This window comes from Dermacentor variabilis, chromosome 1 (genome assembly GCF_050947875.1).
Source record: "Dermacentor variabilis isolate Ectoservices chromosome 1, ASM5094787v1, whole genome shotgun sequence".
Classification (NCBI taxonomy): Eukaryota; Metazoa; Arthropoda; class Arachnida; order Ixodida; family Ixodidae; genus Dermacentor; species Dermacentor variabilis.
The window spans coordinates 267,206,040-267,219,879 of record NC_134568.1 but is presented as its reverse complement, the minus strand read 5'-3'; the positions used below and the strand labels follow the sequence as shown (position 1 = coordinate 267,219,879).

General features: G+C 50.6%; 1 protein-coding gene across 1 annotated transcript; it reads right to left on the bottom strand.

Moving 5' to 3' along the window:
- Positions 1 to 492: 492 nt before the first annotated feature.
- On the bottom strand, positions 493 to 11,870 carry LOC142566717 (uncharacterized). Its single transcript, XM_075677599.1, has 4 exons — positions 11,290 to 11,870; positions 9,934 to 9,974; positions 2,913 to 3,150; positions 493 to 592 (listed from the first exon to the last, which is right to left on the bottom strand). Exons 1-4 carry the CDS (start codon positions 11,868 to 11,870, stop codon positions 493 to 495), a joined length of 960 nt encoding a protein of 319 aa, XP_075533714.1.
- Between the last annotated feature and the right edge of the window lie 1,970 nt (positions 11,871 to 13,840).

Below are 13,840 nucleotides of genomic sequence, written 5' to 3'. Positions count from 1 at the left end.
AATCAGAACCATTTGACTGGTCTGGCCACATTGTCGCGAGGCAGGATTGCCGAGATGACGTCGTAGCTTTTGAACGGTAGAGTTATCAATATAAAATAAACAGAATTACAGTGCAGGCCTCATTCAATTTCGCCCATTACCACCGCCCACAAACGCAATGCTCAAGGAATTAACATAGCAACATATTTCGATCGCAAAAAACTGTATTATAAACACATAAAACAATACTACTTTCACACAAATATACTGAAAAACATGTAAAAAGTTACGAAAGAAAAGTGCACCCACTCCCGGCAGGCGGCGCCACAGTTTCGTAACACTATCGTCGCGGCATAGCGACACGGCGACTAGCTCGCAGCGGTTGCTGGAAGCGTCCTCGCCAAACATTGCGCAAGGCGACTCTCATCTGATCGTAGCGGAGCCGCCAGTGCGCCCCCTAACGTCTACTGTGGCCATCGTGCCAGCGAGCCTAGTCCGCTTCGAAGTCGCCGGTCACGTGGACAGCAGAGAACGCACGGTCAGCTGCTCAGCTTGGACAAGCGCAGCTGAGGAGACGGTAACGCCGCCTGCAGTGCTTGGGGCTGTTGTGTCGCTGCAGTGGTGAAAAAGTGCAGCCGAGCAGACGGCAGCCACACGTGCGGCGACGACGGGCGACTCCTGTCGGGATTGCCGTACTGCCGTCTACTCTGTTCGTGGACAACCTGATGGAAGGAGGGAGAAGATGCGAATTGTTTGTGACTGAGCCAGGGGGAGAGTCAATGTCCGCTTACCTAATCGGAAAATGAAAAAAAAACCTTTTTACAGCAGTTGAACGCACTGTATCTCCGAAAACAACTTTTCGATAGTTTGAGCTTGTGTGAAGCTGCTAATGATGTGTTCTGCGCAGTTAATCGAATGTACTTCAAAATAGCTATCATCCATGAAATACAAGCAGGCCTGTTTGTAAATAGAAAATAGAGCACACCCGAAAACACTGAGAACCAACTCGCTTTGCTCTGCGAAAATCTGAGGGATCTTAGGGTTTGGGATTTACGGCGTCTCCTTAAATGGTACTTTCGTGCTCTATGATAAAAAAACAAAACGCAGGCAAATACGAGCCAATCTTTGCCAAGACTACTATCATAGCCTGGTGCTACTCATTTAGAGTCAACCTAGCCGAGTTTAAGCTTCGTTGCGGCTGGACATTAGACGAGACATACAGTGTCATTTGGTCTTGAATTCTTTAGTTTCGAAGCGACCTCGACGCTTCGGGAGGTACGGAGTTTAAGTCAGGGCTCAATTTTCCATCGGCATCCAGATGAAAGTGTCTGCACGAGAAACTGGCTACTGAGCATAGTTTTTGTATTTTTCTCAAGACTAATGAACGGGAAAATCAGTTGCGCAGTATTCAGTATACCTGCTAAGAGAACCAAATAACTCTTTGTCGCGTCCTCCTGGGGGGCGCGTTTACTTCCACTTTCTGCTGTATTCATTGCGGCCACAGGATACGCTGCACACGTGGCTGTTGACATCGCGAAGGCGATGTGAGCCAAGGCACATCGGCTAGGCTGCGAGACCCTTATGGGTTTCCGTTATCGCTTCGTTCTACAGTCGGGTGGATAACAACTTTGCCTTTCTTTCGCTCCTTTGAGGACACACTGACAGTGACTCGTAGCTTCCACCAGGCGATACCTTTTCTGTAAGACCATATTTGACCACCGTAAAGTCTAGCGACTGGTCTCACGGAAGACTGGAGATTGCGATGCAAAAGTGGCCACAGCGACTTCGGGCTTCTGCGTATTATAACCACGGCGGATCGACAATGAGCAGGAACGCATTTTCTCTATCGCTTCATTGTTAAGTTGGCGCGGTTGTTTGTTTTCTTTTCTAAATATTTACACACCAGTTGTATGCTTATGGTATTGCTAAAATAAAAATAAATTAGGGGTGTTAGCTGCCAAAATAACAATCTTATTATGAGGCACGCCGCAGTGCAGTACTCGGGAAATTTGGACCACCTGGGTTTTGTTTAATGTGCACCTAAATCTAAGTACAAGGGTGTTTTCGCATTTCGCCCCTAGCTGTCGAAAGCAGCAGCCGTGGCGGCCGCGATTGGATCCCGCAACCTCATGCTTAACGGCCTAACACCGCTGCCACTAAGCAATCACGGCGGGTGTATCGTATCTATTTATCATCCTGCACGCTTTTATCTATAACACGTACTTTCGTACGAACTTTATCGCATCTATTACTCCTGTGATATTTGTTGGTGGTGTATTTCATGGTAGATGTATATGGTTCAGGCGTCCATAGAGAAGTCAAACAGTTAACAAGGCCGCAGCCTCTAGCTTTCCTGTTCGTCTACGAATTCACGTAAAATTTACCAACGGTATACTGTCCGCTTTATGACTCAACTCATGCAGACTTTAGAAATATATCGTTTATATATTACTCAGCTACAAAGTTATAGACTTGGTGCAGCTCTTTACCTCGTGTCTTCGTTTTCTAAGATTTCAAGTTTATATGTGAGTGAAAGAAAACACGGATTATGCGAACTAAAAATTTGCTCTTCACAGCCCGTATATTTTTACATACTCTCTCTATCTCATAACAGCTTTGACTGTAAAGCCAAATAGCCCAGAACTGGGTACTAATGAACAGTCTACATGCCCTTCTACAAGTACGGATATCGGTATTTGACGAAAGCGCTACAATCCCTTCGCTGAACGATAATTTGACATTGAAAGGTTACGCTAGAAGATTACCTCAAACCGGCCTAGGCAACAGTTCATCGTGACACCCTGGCTTACACGAGCATATATGTGACCTACAATCACGGTTTCTCTTACGAGATAAGATGGCGTAAATGGAAGGGTAATAAAAGAGGCCGCACTTTGACTGCAGCGTTTTAGTGTGACTGGTGCTTGGCTTACCTCGCGGGTAGCCTCCAAATGCGGCTGCTTGGTACAGCCACGCCGTACTTGTCGCCGTTGCTGTCAGCCTTGATGGCGTTGAGCATCGTCAACGCGCACGGCAGCGTGTCACGCGGGTGGATGCGTAGCCTGCAGCCCGAGACGTCGAGGCTGCATTCGGCAGATGCCACGTGGTCGCACTCGACGAACCGGCCACTCGTGGTCGCGGCCGCTTCCGATCCACGCTGTTGCGTTTCGCCTGCGACACGTGGTTTTGCCGGCGCGACTGCGGCGGGGCGGCAGACATTTTGGCCCGATCGTCGTCGCCACAACACTCATCGCCAGGTGTTTCCAGGCGCGACTGCGGCGATGCGACCGCCTAGGGATCATCCTCGCATTCCAGTCATTGTGCCCGAAACAGGCGATGCCAAAGCAGGGATCTCGTTCCAGTCATTATGCCCGAAACAGGCGATGCCAAAGCAGGGACCATCCTCTCATTACAGTCATTGTGTCCGACCGGCAGCGCTACGACAGGGTGCTACGAGATCGTGCTCGACATGGTGCTACGGCATCGCTACGACAGTGTGCGTCACCATTAGCCCATTGTACATTCACGTGCTCGTCTTTTGAGGGGTTCCTTCTTGCCCTCAACTGCGAGAGTATAAAAACAGCTGCCCCCGGACGCCAAAAGGGAGGGCTCCGATTTCTTCTGTTGAGTGAAGTGCTCTCCCGTCTCTCTACTTCGGTCAAACCTGACCGCCAACTCTTTGCGATGTTAAAATAAACAAGTTGTTTCGTTGTTACCAGTCGACTCATGCTTTGCCGGGACCTTCGGATGCTTCCAGTTGTACCCCAGGCCGCCAGGCCAACGCTACCCTTGGGGCTTGCGACCCAGGTACAACCACGGGCGTCAGCGCCGAGTTCCCAACAGATCGTACCAGCAGTCCGATCCAAACATCTGGTTGGCAGCGGTGAGATCGCCTCCGACTTCAAACAACTGTCTGCCAGCGGTGAGATCGCGACAACGGAGGCCAGCAGCGAAGAGATGCAGTTGACTGTATGCTGAGCAGCTCAACGACAATCCGGGAGCAGTGCAACGAGCCCTGTGTGATGACTGGTTGCCTGCAGCGGAACGACTGCGCTGGACTCTTGGCTGCGAGGTTTGGTGAGTGCGGGACTTTCTTCTTCTGAGCTTTGCCAGGCTTTTGTTAGTGTCAGAAACAGAGCTGGTAATTGTGGTTGTCGTTGCTGCCGGGTTAGTTTGCGGCAAGACAATAGTAAGCAGTAGAGAAAGCAGCATTCAGAGCAGCCATGGATTTGAAGTCGTTGCGCAAACCGAAATTGTTGGAGCTTGCAAGAGAGTTGGGTCTGGATGTCTCAGACAAACTAAGAAAACCTGAACTGCTAAAGGCTATTCTTGAGTTAGAGGCTGAGGATGACGAGCTGTCGGAATGCCTTGAGACTATTGAGGAGAGGTCAAAAAGACAGGAGCGCGAACTTAAAGAGCAAAAAGAGAAACAGGAGCGCGAACTTAAAGAACAGAAAGAAAAAGAAGAGCGTGAACGTAAAGAACAGAAAGAGCGAGAGCAACAAGAGAAAAAAGAAGAGCGCGAACACGCTTTGGAAATGAAGCGTCTCGAGGTAGAGATGGAACGCGCTCGTAATGGAAGTCAGGCACACGGTGCAGGAGAACGAGTATTGTTCAAAATGACTGACCTGATGCGGCCGTTTAAGCTTGGAGAGGACATTGGTTTGTTCCTGGTTAACTTTGAGCGAACGTGCGAGAAGCAGGGGTTCTCTCGGGAAACGTGGCCACAGCGCTTGCTCACTTTGTTACCCGGCGAGGCGGCCGACGTAGTCGCTCGCTTGGATAGAGAAGAGGCAGAGGATTTCGACAAAGTAAAATCGAGTCTGCTAAAAAAGTACCGGCTGTCTGCGGAGGCGTTCCGTCGGAAGTTTCGGGAAAATGAGAAAGGCAGAAGTGAGTCATATACAGAGTTTGCGTATAGGCTTATGTCGAACATGCAGGAGTGGCTCAAAGAAGAGAAAGCGTTTGGTGACCACGATAAAGTTCTGCAGTGTTTCGGGCTAGAACAGTTTTATAGTCGGTTACCGGAGAACGTGCGATACTGGGTCTTGGATAGGCCAGACGTTTGTACGGTGGCTAAAGCCGCTGAGCTAGCCGAGGAGTTTGTGACGCGTCGAGCTCGCGGAGCTAAGGACGGTCAAAAGGGTGAATTTGGCTCGAAGTTTGAGAGGCCGAAGTTCACACCCATGAGAGCAAAGGGGGACACGCGTAGTGAGGATGCGAGTGAAAGCAGTCCGACCAAACGTAAGGAGACGGCGGCAGCCAAACGCAGAAAGCGGTTCGAGATGAGGCGAGCGCGCTTGTGTTATACGTGCCAGAAGCCGGGTCACTTTTCGGCGCAGTGTCCGGAAACAACACCAAAAGTTGTGTTTTTTTCAATAGGCAGCACTGACGAGAACATGAAGCTTCTCGAGCCTTACATGCGAGACCTCCTCGTGAACGGGAAAGAGTGCCGAGTGCTTCGCGATTCCGCAGCTACAATGGATATAGTTCACCCGTCTTACGTAGAACCCCATATGTTCACGGGCGAGTGCGCGTGGATCAAGCAAGCCGTGGAAGCTCATAGCGTGTGTCTGCCAGTAGCAAAGGTGCTTATTGAAGGACCTTTCGGAGCGCTTGAGACGGAGGCGGCAGTGTCATCTATGCTGCCACCCCAGTACCCGTACCTATTTTCAAACAGGTCCGATCACCTCCTGCGCGAGAAGGGGCTTTTGTTTGGTGAAGCTAGTGTTCAGGCCTTAACCAGATCGAAGGTTCGGGAGCTCGCTGCAAAGGCGGTAGTTGCGGGGCCGACGTTATCAAACAACGAAAAAGGGTCAGAGGCGCAGCAAGCTGATATTCCGAGCACGCCCGAACTGAATAAACTTGAGTCTGTAACGTTAAAGGCGCCAGATACTGGAGAGGAAACGCCCGACGCGGGAAAGTTAGAAGAGCTATCTACTGATTTGCTCATCGCGCCTACGTCAGACGGACTTGATAGGTTGCTAAAAGACAGCCGGTCGGCTTTGATAGCCGAGCAAAAGAAGGATGGCAGCCTAGAAAACATTCGCTGCAATGTCAAAGAAGGTATCGCCAGGAAAACTGCGCGTTTTGTGGAAAGAGGTGGAGTCCTGTACCGGAAGTATCTAGACCGAAGAGGAGTGGAGTTCGATCAGCTGGTCGTGCCTCAATGCTATCGTCAGGATCTGTTGCGCTTGTCACATGGGGGTTCGTGGTCCGGACACCTAGGAGTTAAGAAAACTAAGGACCGTCTCTTGCAAGAGTACTATTGGCCAGGGTGTTTTCGGGACGCAGACCATTTCGTGAGGACATGTGACACTTGTCAGCGGGTGGGCAAACCAGGGGACAAATCGAGGGCGCCGTTGAAATTGGTACCTATCATTACGGAGCCTTTTAGACGGCTCGTTATTGATACTGTGGGACCTCTGCCGGTAACAGCCACGGGGTACAGACACATTTTGACTGTGATCTGCCCAGCGACAAAGTTCCCTGAAGCAGTGCCGCTTAAAGAACTCAGCTCAGTTGAGATAGTTAATGCACTACTGTCCATATTTGCGCGAGTTGGTTTTCCTGCAGAAATTCAATCAGATCAGGGCACAGTGTTTACTAGCGCTTTGACGACAACTTTTCTCGAAAGGTGTGGGGTAAAGCTGCTACACAGCTCAGTGTACCACCCACAGTCGAATTCCGTTGAGAAGCTCCACTCCGTCATGAAGCGCGTGTTGAGAGCTTTGTGTTTTGAACATCAAACTGACTGGGAGCTGTGTCTGCCTGGGGTGATGTTTGCTTTAAGGACCGCGCCGCATGCGGCTACGGGGTTTTCGCCAGCTGAACTGGTGTACGGTCGCTCGCTTCGATCTCCGCTTCGCATGCTTCGAGAATCATGGGAAGGTAGGGGCGACGACCCAGTCGTGGTGGAGTACGTGCTTAAGCTCCTCGAACGCTTAAGAAGGGCACAGGAGTTGTCAGGTGAAGCAATGACAAAGGCCCAGCAGAGGGCCAAGGTTTATTATGATCGGACAGCCAGGGCCCGTCGTTTAGAGGTTGGCGATGAGGTCATGATATTGCGCACATCGCTAAACAACAAACTAGACGTGCAGTGGGAGGGCCCAGCACGAATTGTTCAGAAACTGTCGGACGTTAACTACGTGGTAAGTCTGCCAGGAAAGCGGAAAGCACAGCAAGTTTACCACTGTAATCTGCTCAAACCTTATAGACAAAGGGAAGCAGTGGTGTGCATGATGGTAAACGTTCCTGAAGAGCTTCCGGTCGAGCTTCCGGGACTAGGCTCAGTGACGAACAGGGAAGACACCGGTCAAGTCATTAGTGACCTTATCAGTAAAGCACCGCTGTCGCCTGAGCAGAAAACCGAACTACACCAGCTATTACAAGAGTTTCAAGGTCTGTTCTCTGAGAGGCCTGGTAGGACTTCTGTACTTACTCATGATATAGAACTTACCTCCCCAGAGCCAGTACGATCCAAGGCGTATCGGGTGTCACCCCGCCAGAGCGATATTATGGAGGCTGAGGTAAAGAAAATGCTACAGCTCGGTGTTATTGAGGCAGGTGAGAGTGATTATACCTCCCCTTTGATTTTAGTTGAGGTACCGGGCAAGGAACCTCGTCCTTGCGTCGACTACCGCAGGCTTAATTCCATCACTAAGGATCAAATTTATCCGATCCCTAACATCGAGGAGCGCCTTGAGAAAGTTAGTAGCGCTCAGTTTATTTCCACCCTAGATCTTGTCAGGGGTTATTGGCAGGTTCCACTTACAGAAGAGGCTAGTAGGTATGCGGCGTTCATTTCACCAATGGGAACATTCCGTCCTAAAGTGTTGAGTTTTGGTTTGAAGAACGCGCCATACTGTTTTTCAAGTCTCATGGATAAAGTGTTGCGGGGACAGCAAGAATTCGCTTTACCGTATCTAGACGACGTAGCGATATTCTCCGCATCCTGGTCTGAGCATATGACACACTTGCGGGCAGTGCTAACCCGCCTGCGCGAAGCAGGCTTGACAGTCAAGGCTCCTAAGTGCCAGTTAGCACAGGCCGAGGTTGTCTACCTCGGTCACGTGATTGGTCAGGGTCGTCGCCGCCCCTCTGAAATAAAAGTGGCCGCTGTGCGAGACTTTCCGCAACCGCGCACCAAGACCGATATTCGGTCGTTCTTGGGTGTCGCCGGCTACTATCAGAGGTACATCCCTAGGTACTCTGATATCGCGGCTCCCCTGACGGATGCTCTAAGAAAAACAGAGCCTCAAACAGTCGTCTGGGACGAGACAAAGGAAAGAGCTTTTAGCGCCCTAAAGAGTGCCCTAACAAGCCAGCCTGTGCTACGATCGCCAGACTATTCCAAAGGGTTCGTTGTTCAGTGCGATGCTAGTGAGCGAGGCATGGGCGTTGTACTGTGCCAACGGGAAAATGGAGAAGTAGAACACCCCGTCCTGTATGCTAGTCGTAAGCTGTCCAGTCGTGAGCAGGCGTATAGCGCCACCGAGAAAGAGTGTGCGTGTCTCGTGTGGGCCGTTCAGAAATTGTCATGCTATCTAGCCGGCTCGAGGTTTATCATTGAGACGGATCACTGCCCTCTCCAATGGCTGCAGACCATCTCTCCCAAAAATGGCCGCCTCCTGCGCTGGAGCCTCGCTTTACAACAATATTCCTTTGAGGTGCGTTACAAAAAGGGGAGTCTCAACGGTAACGCCGATGGCTTAAGTCGAAGCCCCTAACGTAGGAATCAGCCTCAAAATTGTTTGTTACTGATGTTTTTCTTCCTGAGGCAGGATTTTTTTTTAACATATTGCTTTTGTTTAGTGTTTCAAAGTGATGATATGCTTTCTAGTGCAATTTTTCAATTTGTGGACGCGTTCTGAGTGATGCTAGACTACTGTAAGGAACTAGGCAGTGGTATAAAAAGGGGAAAGAGCCTGGCAGGGCTTAGTGAGGGTTGTGCCGTGCTTGCTGACTGAGCGGTTGAGTTTCAGCGTAGTTCTAACGCTTGCCGGGAACGAGAACAAAAATGTGAACTCTCCCGAAGTCACTTTGCAGTGTCCCGTGCGAACCTGAACAAGAGAACGAGGCCTTCTCTGTGCGCTGCGCTCAAGAAACGTCGAGGGACGCCCGACTTCGGTTATGAGCATCATCGAGCGACATCCCTCCGGACAGCGGATGCAGTACCCTGTCCATCGGGATCTCCTTCCCCCGGCGGGGCGGTCTGTTGCGTTTCGCCTGCGACACGTGGTTTTGCCGGCGCGACTGCGGCGGGGCGGCAGACATTTTGGCCCGATCGTCGTCGCCACAACACTCATCGCCAGGTGTTTCCAGGCGCGACTGCGGCGATGCGACCGCCTAGGGATCATCCTCGCATTCCAGTCATTGTGCCCGAAACAGGCGATGCCAAAGCAGGGATCTCATTCCAGTCATTGTGCCCGAAACAGGCGATGCCAAAGCAGGGATCTCGTTCCAGTCATTATGCCCGAAACAGGCGATGCCAAAGCAGGGACCATCCTCTCATTACAGTCATTGTGTCCGACCGGCAGCGCCACGACAGGGTGCTACGAGATCGTGCTCGACATGGTGCTACGGCATCGCTACGACAGTGTGCGTCACCATTAGCCCATTGTACATTCACGTGCTCGTCTTTTGAGGGGTTCCTTCTTGCCCTCAACTGCGAGAGTATAAAAACAGCTGCCCCCGGACGCCAAAAGGGAGGGCTCCGATTTCTTCTGTTGAGTGAAGTGCTCTCCCGTCTCTCTACTTCGGTCAAACCTGACCGCCAACTCTTTGCGATGTTAAAATAAACAAGTTGTTTCGTTGTTACCAGTCGACTCATGCTTTGCCGGGACCTTCGGATGCTTCCAGTTGTACCCCAGGCCGCCAGGCCAACGCTACCCTTGGGGCTTGCGACCCAGGTACAACCACGGGCGTCAGCGCCGAGTTCCCAACAGATCGTACCAGCAGTCCGATCCAAACAACGCGTACTCGGATCTCGCGCACTGCGTTGACAATACATGACGACAATGAACACTGCTGTTGAAATGCACATTCGTCAAGCAAGGCTCCGACGAACGCTGCAGCTCGTCTCACGAAACGTGTCCCATTCGAAGCAAACAGCGCTTTCAGAGTCGAAACACTAACGATGTCATCATTCATCCGGGAAGCAGGAAAAGAGATTATGGCTGCTTAATTTGGCTTTTTTACCATGCATATATGCTACGATTGGCGCGGAATATACATAGTAATATTGGTTTTGGAAATCCAACTGCCATGTGTTAGGATATAACATAATGTATTCTAACTCATCCTCACTACACTGAAAAGGTTTTATAGATTGCCAAAAAATTGTTCTGTGTGTTCGAACAATTGCTATGTTCCGTTGTATTTCAAACTTAATGATTAGCCGCGAACGAAAAGACCTCTAGCAGCGGTATTCTAGGTTAGATTTTTCATAAAGCAACAAAAACCTGACCTTCATCCTTTGATACCCCGCTTTTGTCTATGTGACACAATCTGGTATCGGGAAGGTGCCCTTTGGGACAAGAAAGTGTCTGAATGCACGCTTTTCAATTGGTAATTTGCTATTTGATTCTTATGCAATTTGTATGGTAGCAGAGAGCGGCATCGTATATACATAGGAGCGCCAACTTATCACGTACCCAAAGATGTTATTGCTGTCGTTGCTATTATTATTATTATTATTATTATTATTATTATTATTATTATTATTACGGGGTTAAAAACAGTCAGACGTGTATTTACAGAATATTTATAATAATTATATCAGCAGGCAAGATGGTTACCAGCGCGCGAAGCCCAGAACATCTTCTTGCGAAGATGATTAAATCATCATCTTCGTCCAATTTGCGGACGGGTTCTCCTTGGAACAAGTCGTGTTCGTCTCACCTTCTCTAGACAGTTTGTACAAGAATAGCAATAATTGCGCTTTCGGCGGGCTTTATCTTCCTTCTGCCAGACTAGTGCCGATACGAGACATCGCTGAATTCGCACAAGTCCATTCAAGGCGTTCAATCGTAACCCCTTGCTTGGCCTTGAGATGTGAAAATTAAGCGATGAAATTCTTTGCATTTAAGGCATATAGCGGAATACTACCGAGTGCCTGAGCCCGCGTGTTCATTTGAGGCGTAAACGTGTAACTCAACAAGTTACACGCTTTCTTTTCTTTGCGAGGCGAAAGAACCCGTCAATGGGATTTTCACAACATTACAGAAATAACATAAAATTCCTCTGTCCACTAACGATGTTCGCAGTGGTCCTGATATATGATATAGAAAACACCGAATTGACGGTTACCTCTGTATCAGTAGGCGCACGGTGAACCTCGAGGCTTCCACCGTCTGGTGCCAGGCTCCTTGCGCGGTCCATGTTACTTGTATGGTGTTACACAGGGGCACGGTGTCCTTGACGCCCATACCAACGAGCGGGTACAACTCGGCCCTCGGGAACAGCCTCCGGGGTTGTCCTGCGTGGCTGCCGCAAGTGCGTTGGTCGACCGTGTACCCCGGCTTGAGGTCCCGATTGTCTGGGAGGACGTCCTGGATGGCCAAGTTACCTAACACGTAGGACACGTCATCGTTGGCCCCATCTGGAAGTGCGGCGAGTGTGATCGAGGAAGGCGTCTTGCGGGATGGCGTCTCTTCCGAGATGGTTGACAGGCAGCCTTGGAGGAGACGGTGAATTTCGATGCCGCTAGGTACAGCGATCCCCATGACAGGTAGCAGGACGATGCCGTTCCTTTCTGCGATGGTTCTAAGTGCGTCCGCCACGATTCGTGTTCGAAAGCACGGGACAGATTCTCCTTTGTCGCGTGGGCCTCGCGTGCCAGCGCGCGAGGGCGTGGCCTCCGTGTTGTTCTTCTTTTTCCTCTCTTGCATCTCTAAACTTTCTTTAGCGAGTCATGGCGCTTTGCTAATAATAATAATAATAATAATAATAATAATAATAATAATAATAATAATATTAATAATAGAACGGCAACTGAAATGACATAATCTAAGTGAGACGGGTGTAGTCCGCCATTTTATTCCAACTTCTTCCTTCTCACTTCTCTCCTAGCTCCTTTCTTCGTCTTCTGTCATGCGTCCAGCGCAGACCGCTTCACTCTTCCGGATTTCTTTTAATTACACCTCCTGGGGTAATACTTGAATATGTTTCCAATAGCGGCGCACTCCGTTTGGTGCGAGGCTCCGGCGTACCAGACATTCTTCAATATTCCATGCTGGCATGCAGTCTTAATAATTTGAAATGGTCCGGAAAATTTTGAATTTGAAGGCACAGCTCCTTTCCTTACAAGCTCATTAGGCTGTATGTCCAGTATCTCGTTAATGTGCCTTTTATCAAAGTTTCGCTTCATGCGGCGCTTGTAGAGCTCCTGTTCTTTGACAGTTTTCCTTTTAAAGCGCAAGATATAGTCCGGCGTAACGCGCGCGCGCGGCCACGCGCGGCGCGGTTAAGCGACGTCGGTGAAAAGCGCGCAGTCTACAGTCCGGCGTCACGGCGTAGCCGGCGTGCCCGGGCGCGCTTGGCGAGCACAACGCCGCCGGCGCGGACATAGAGCGTGTTCTATTTCACGCGGCTGCCGCTAGACCAGAATGCACTGCGCGCTGCAGCGGCAGCGAGCAGAAGGCAGAATAGCGGCCTGCGGTGCGCGTATTGACAGTGCGGCTGTGGTTTTTTCAACATCCGTGTGGGATGACAGCGCGAGTGAGGACGCCTGCTTGAAGCGATTTGCAACCTTCCATCTGTATACGATGTGAAACACATGGACTACCGCAACACAGAGCGGAAGAACAACGCGTGGGAAGCTATACGAAAGCAGTGTGGTCTCGCCACAGGTAAGCTGCATTTCGCAGCTCCTGTACTAGTTGGTGGTAGTCGCCGAGTTGAGGGCGCTTGTCGAATAGCTTTCGCATGTACATACATGGTCCGCTTCCGTTTTTGACGTAGCCGAAGTACTAGCAATATGAGTGCGATGTTCTGGCTGTCAGGCACGGCGGCCGCATTTCGATGGGGGCGAAATGCGAAAAACACCCGTGTGCTTAGATTTATAGGTACACGTTAAAGAACCCGAGGTGGTCGAAATTTCCGGAGTCCTCCACTACGGTGTGCCTCATGATCAGAAAGTGGTTTTCGCACGTAAAACCCTATGTTTTTTTTTTCTGGCTGTCAGGACAAGTTAACGCCATTCCGCAAAAGCTTTTGTTTTAGGCGCACAAACAGCGCGCGGAACGAGAAGCGCGCGCGCTACCCGAACGACGAGGGTATATGCAAGACGCGCATGCGCCATGTAAACAGCTGTTCGCCGCGGCGGTGAAGTTGCGCTCCCAGACGCACAGATGGCGCCAGCCTCGAGTTGCGCGCGCACGCCGAACTCTAGAGGAAGCAAATTTCTTGCACCCCTGGCGTCGCTAGCGCAGCGTATCCGACTTCGCCTGCCGCGGCCCGGCGCGCCGAGAACGCCGGACGGCCTCGAGCTCCACCACTGGAAAAGCTGGCGCCACCGTCGGCGTGACGTGCTAGGAGGGATCACGTGGACATAGCGGCCGCATCGGCTGCTTCGGGCGCGCCGAAGCGAGCTGAAAACGAGAGTTTAAATTCCCTCGTACGCTGCGGTCCTCATTTAGTGGCGAGATTTGCCCGCTTCGAGTGTCTCCTTTACAACGCTTGAAAGCACTACAATAGGTAGTGGCTGCCTTTGAAGGCGCACAACATGGTAGGCTACTGCTCGGTGCCGCAATGCCGGACGCATGCAACGGAGCACGGTGTCAGCCTTATTCACACGTAGCCGCAGGACAAGAAGCTGTGTGAAGCTTGGCTCACGAAACATAAAACCGGCAAACAGTCA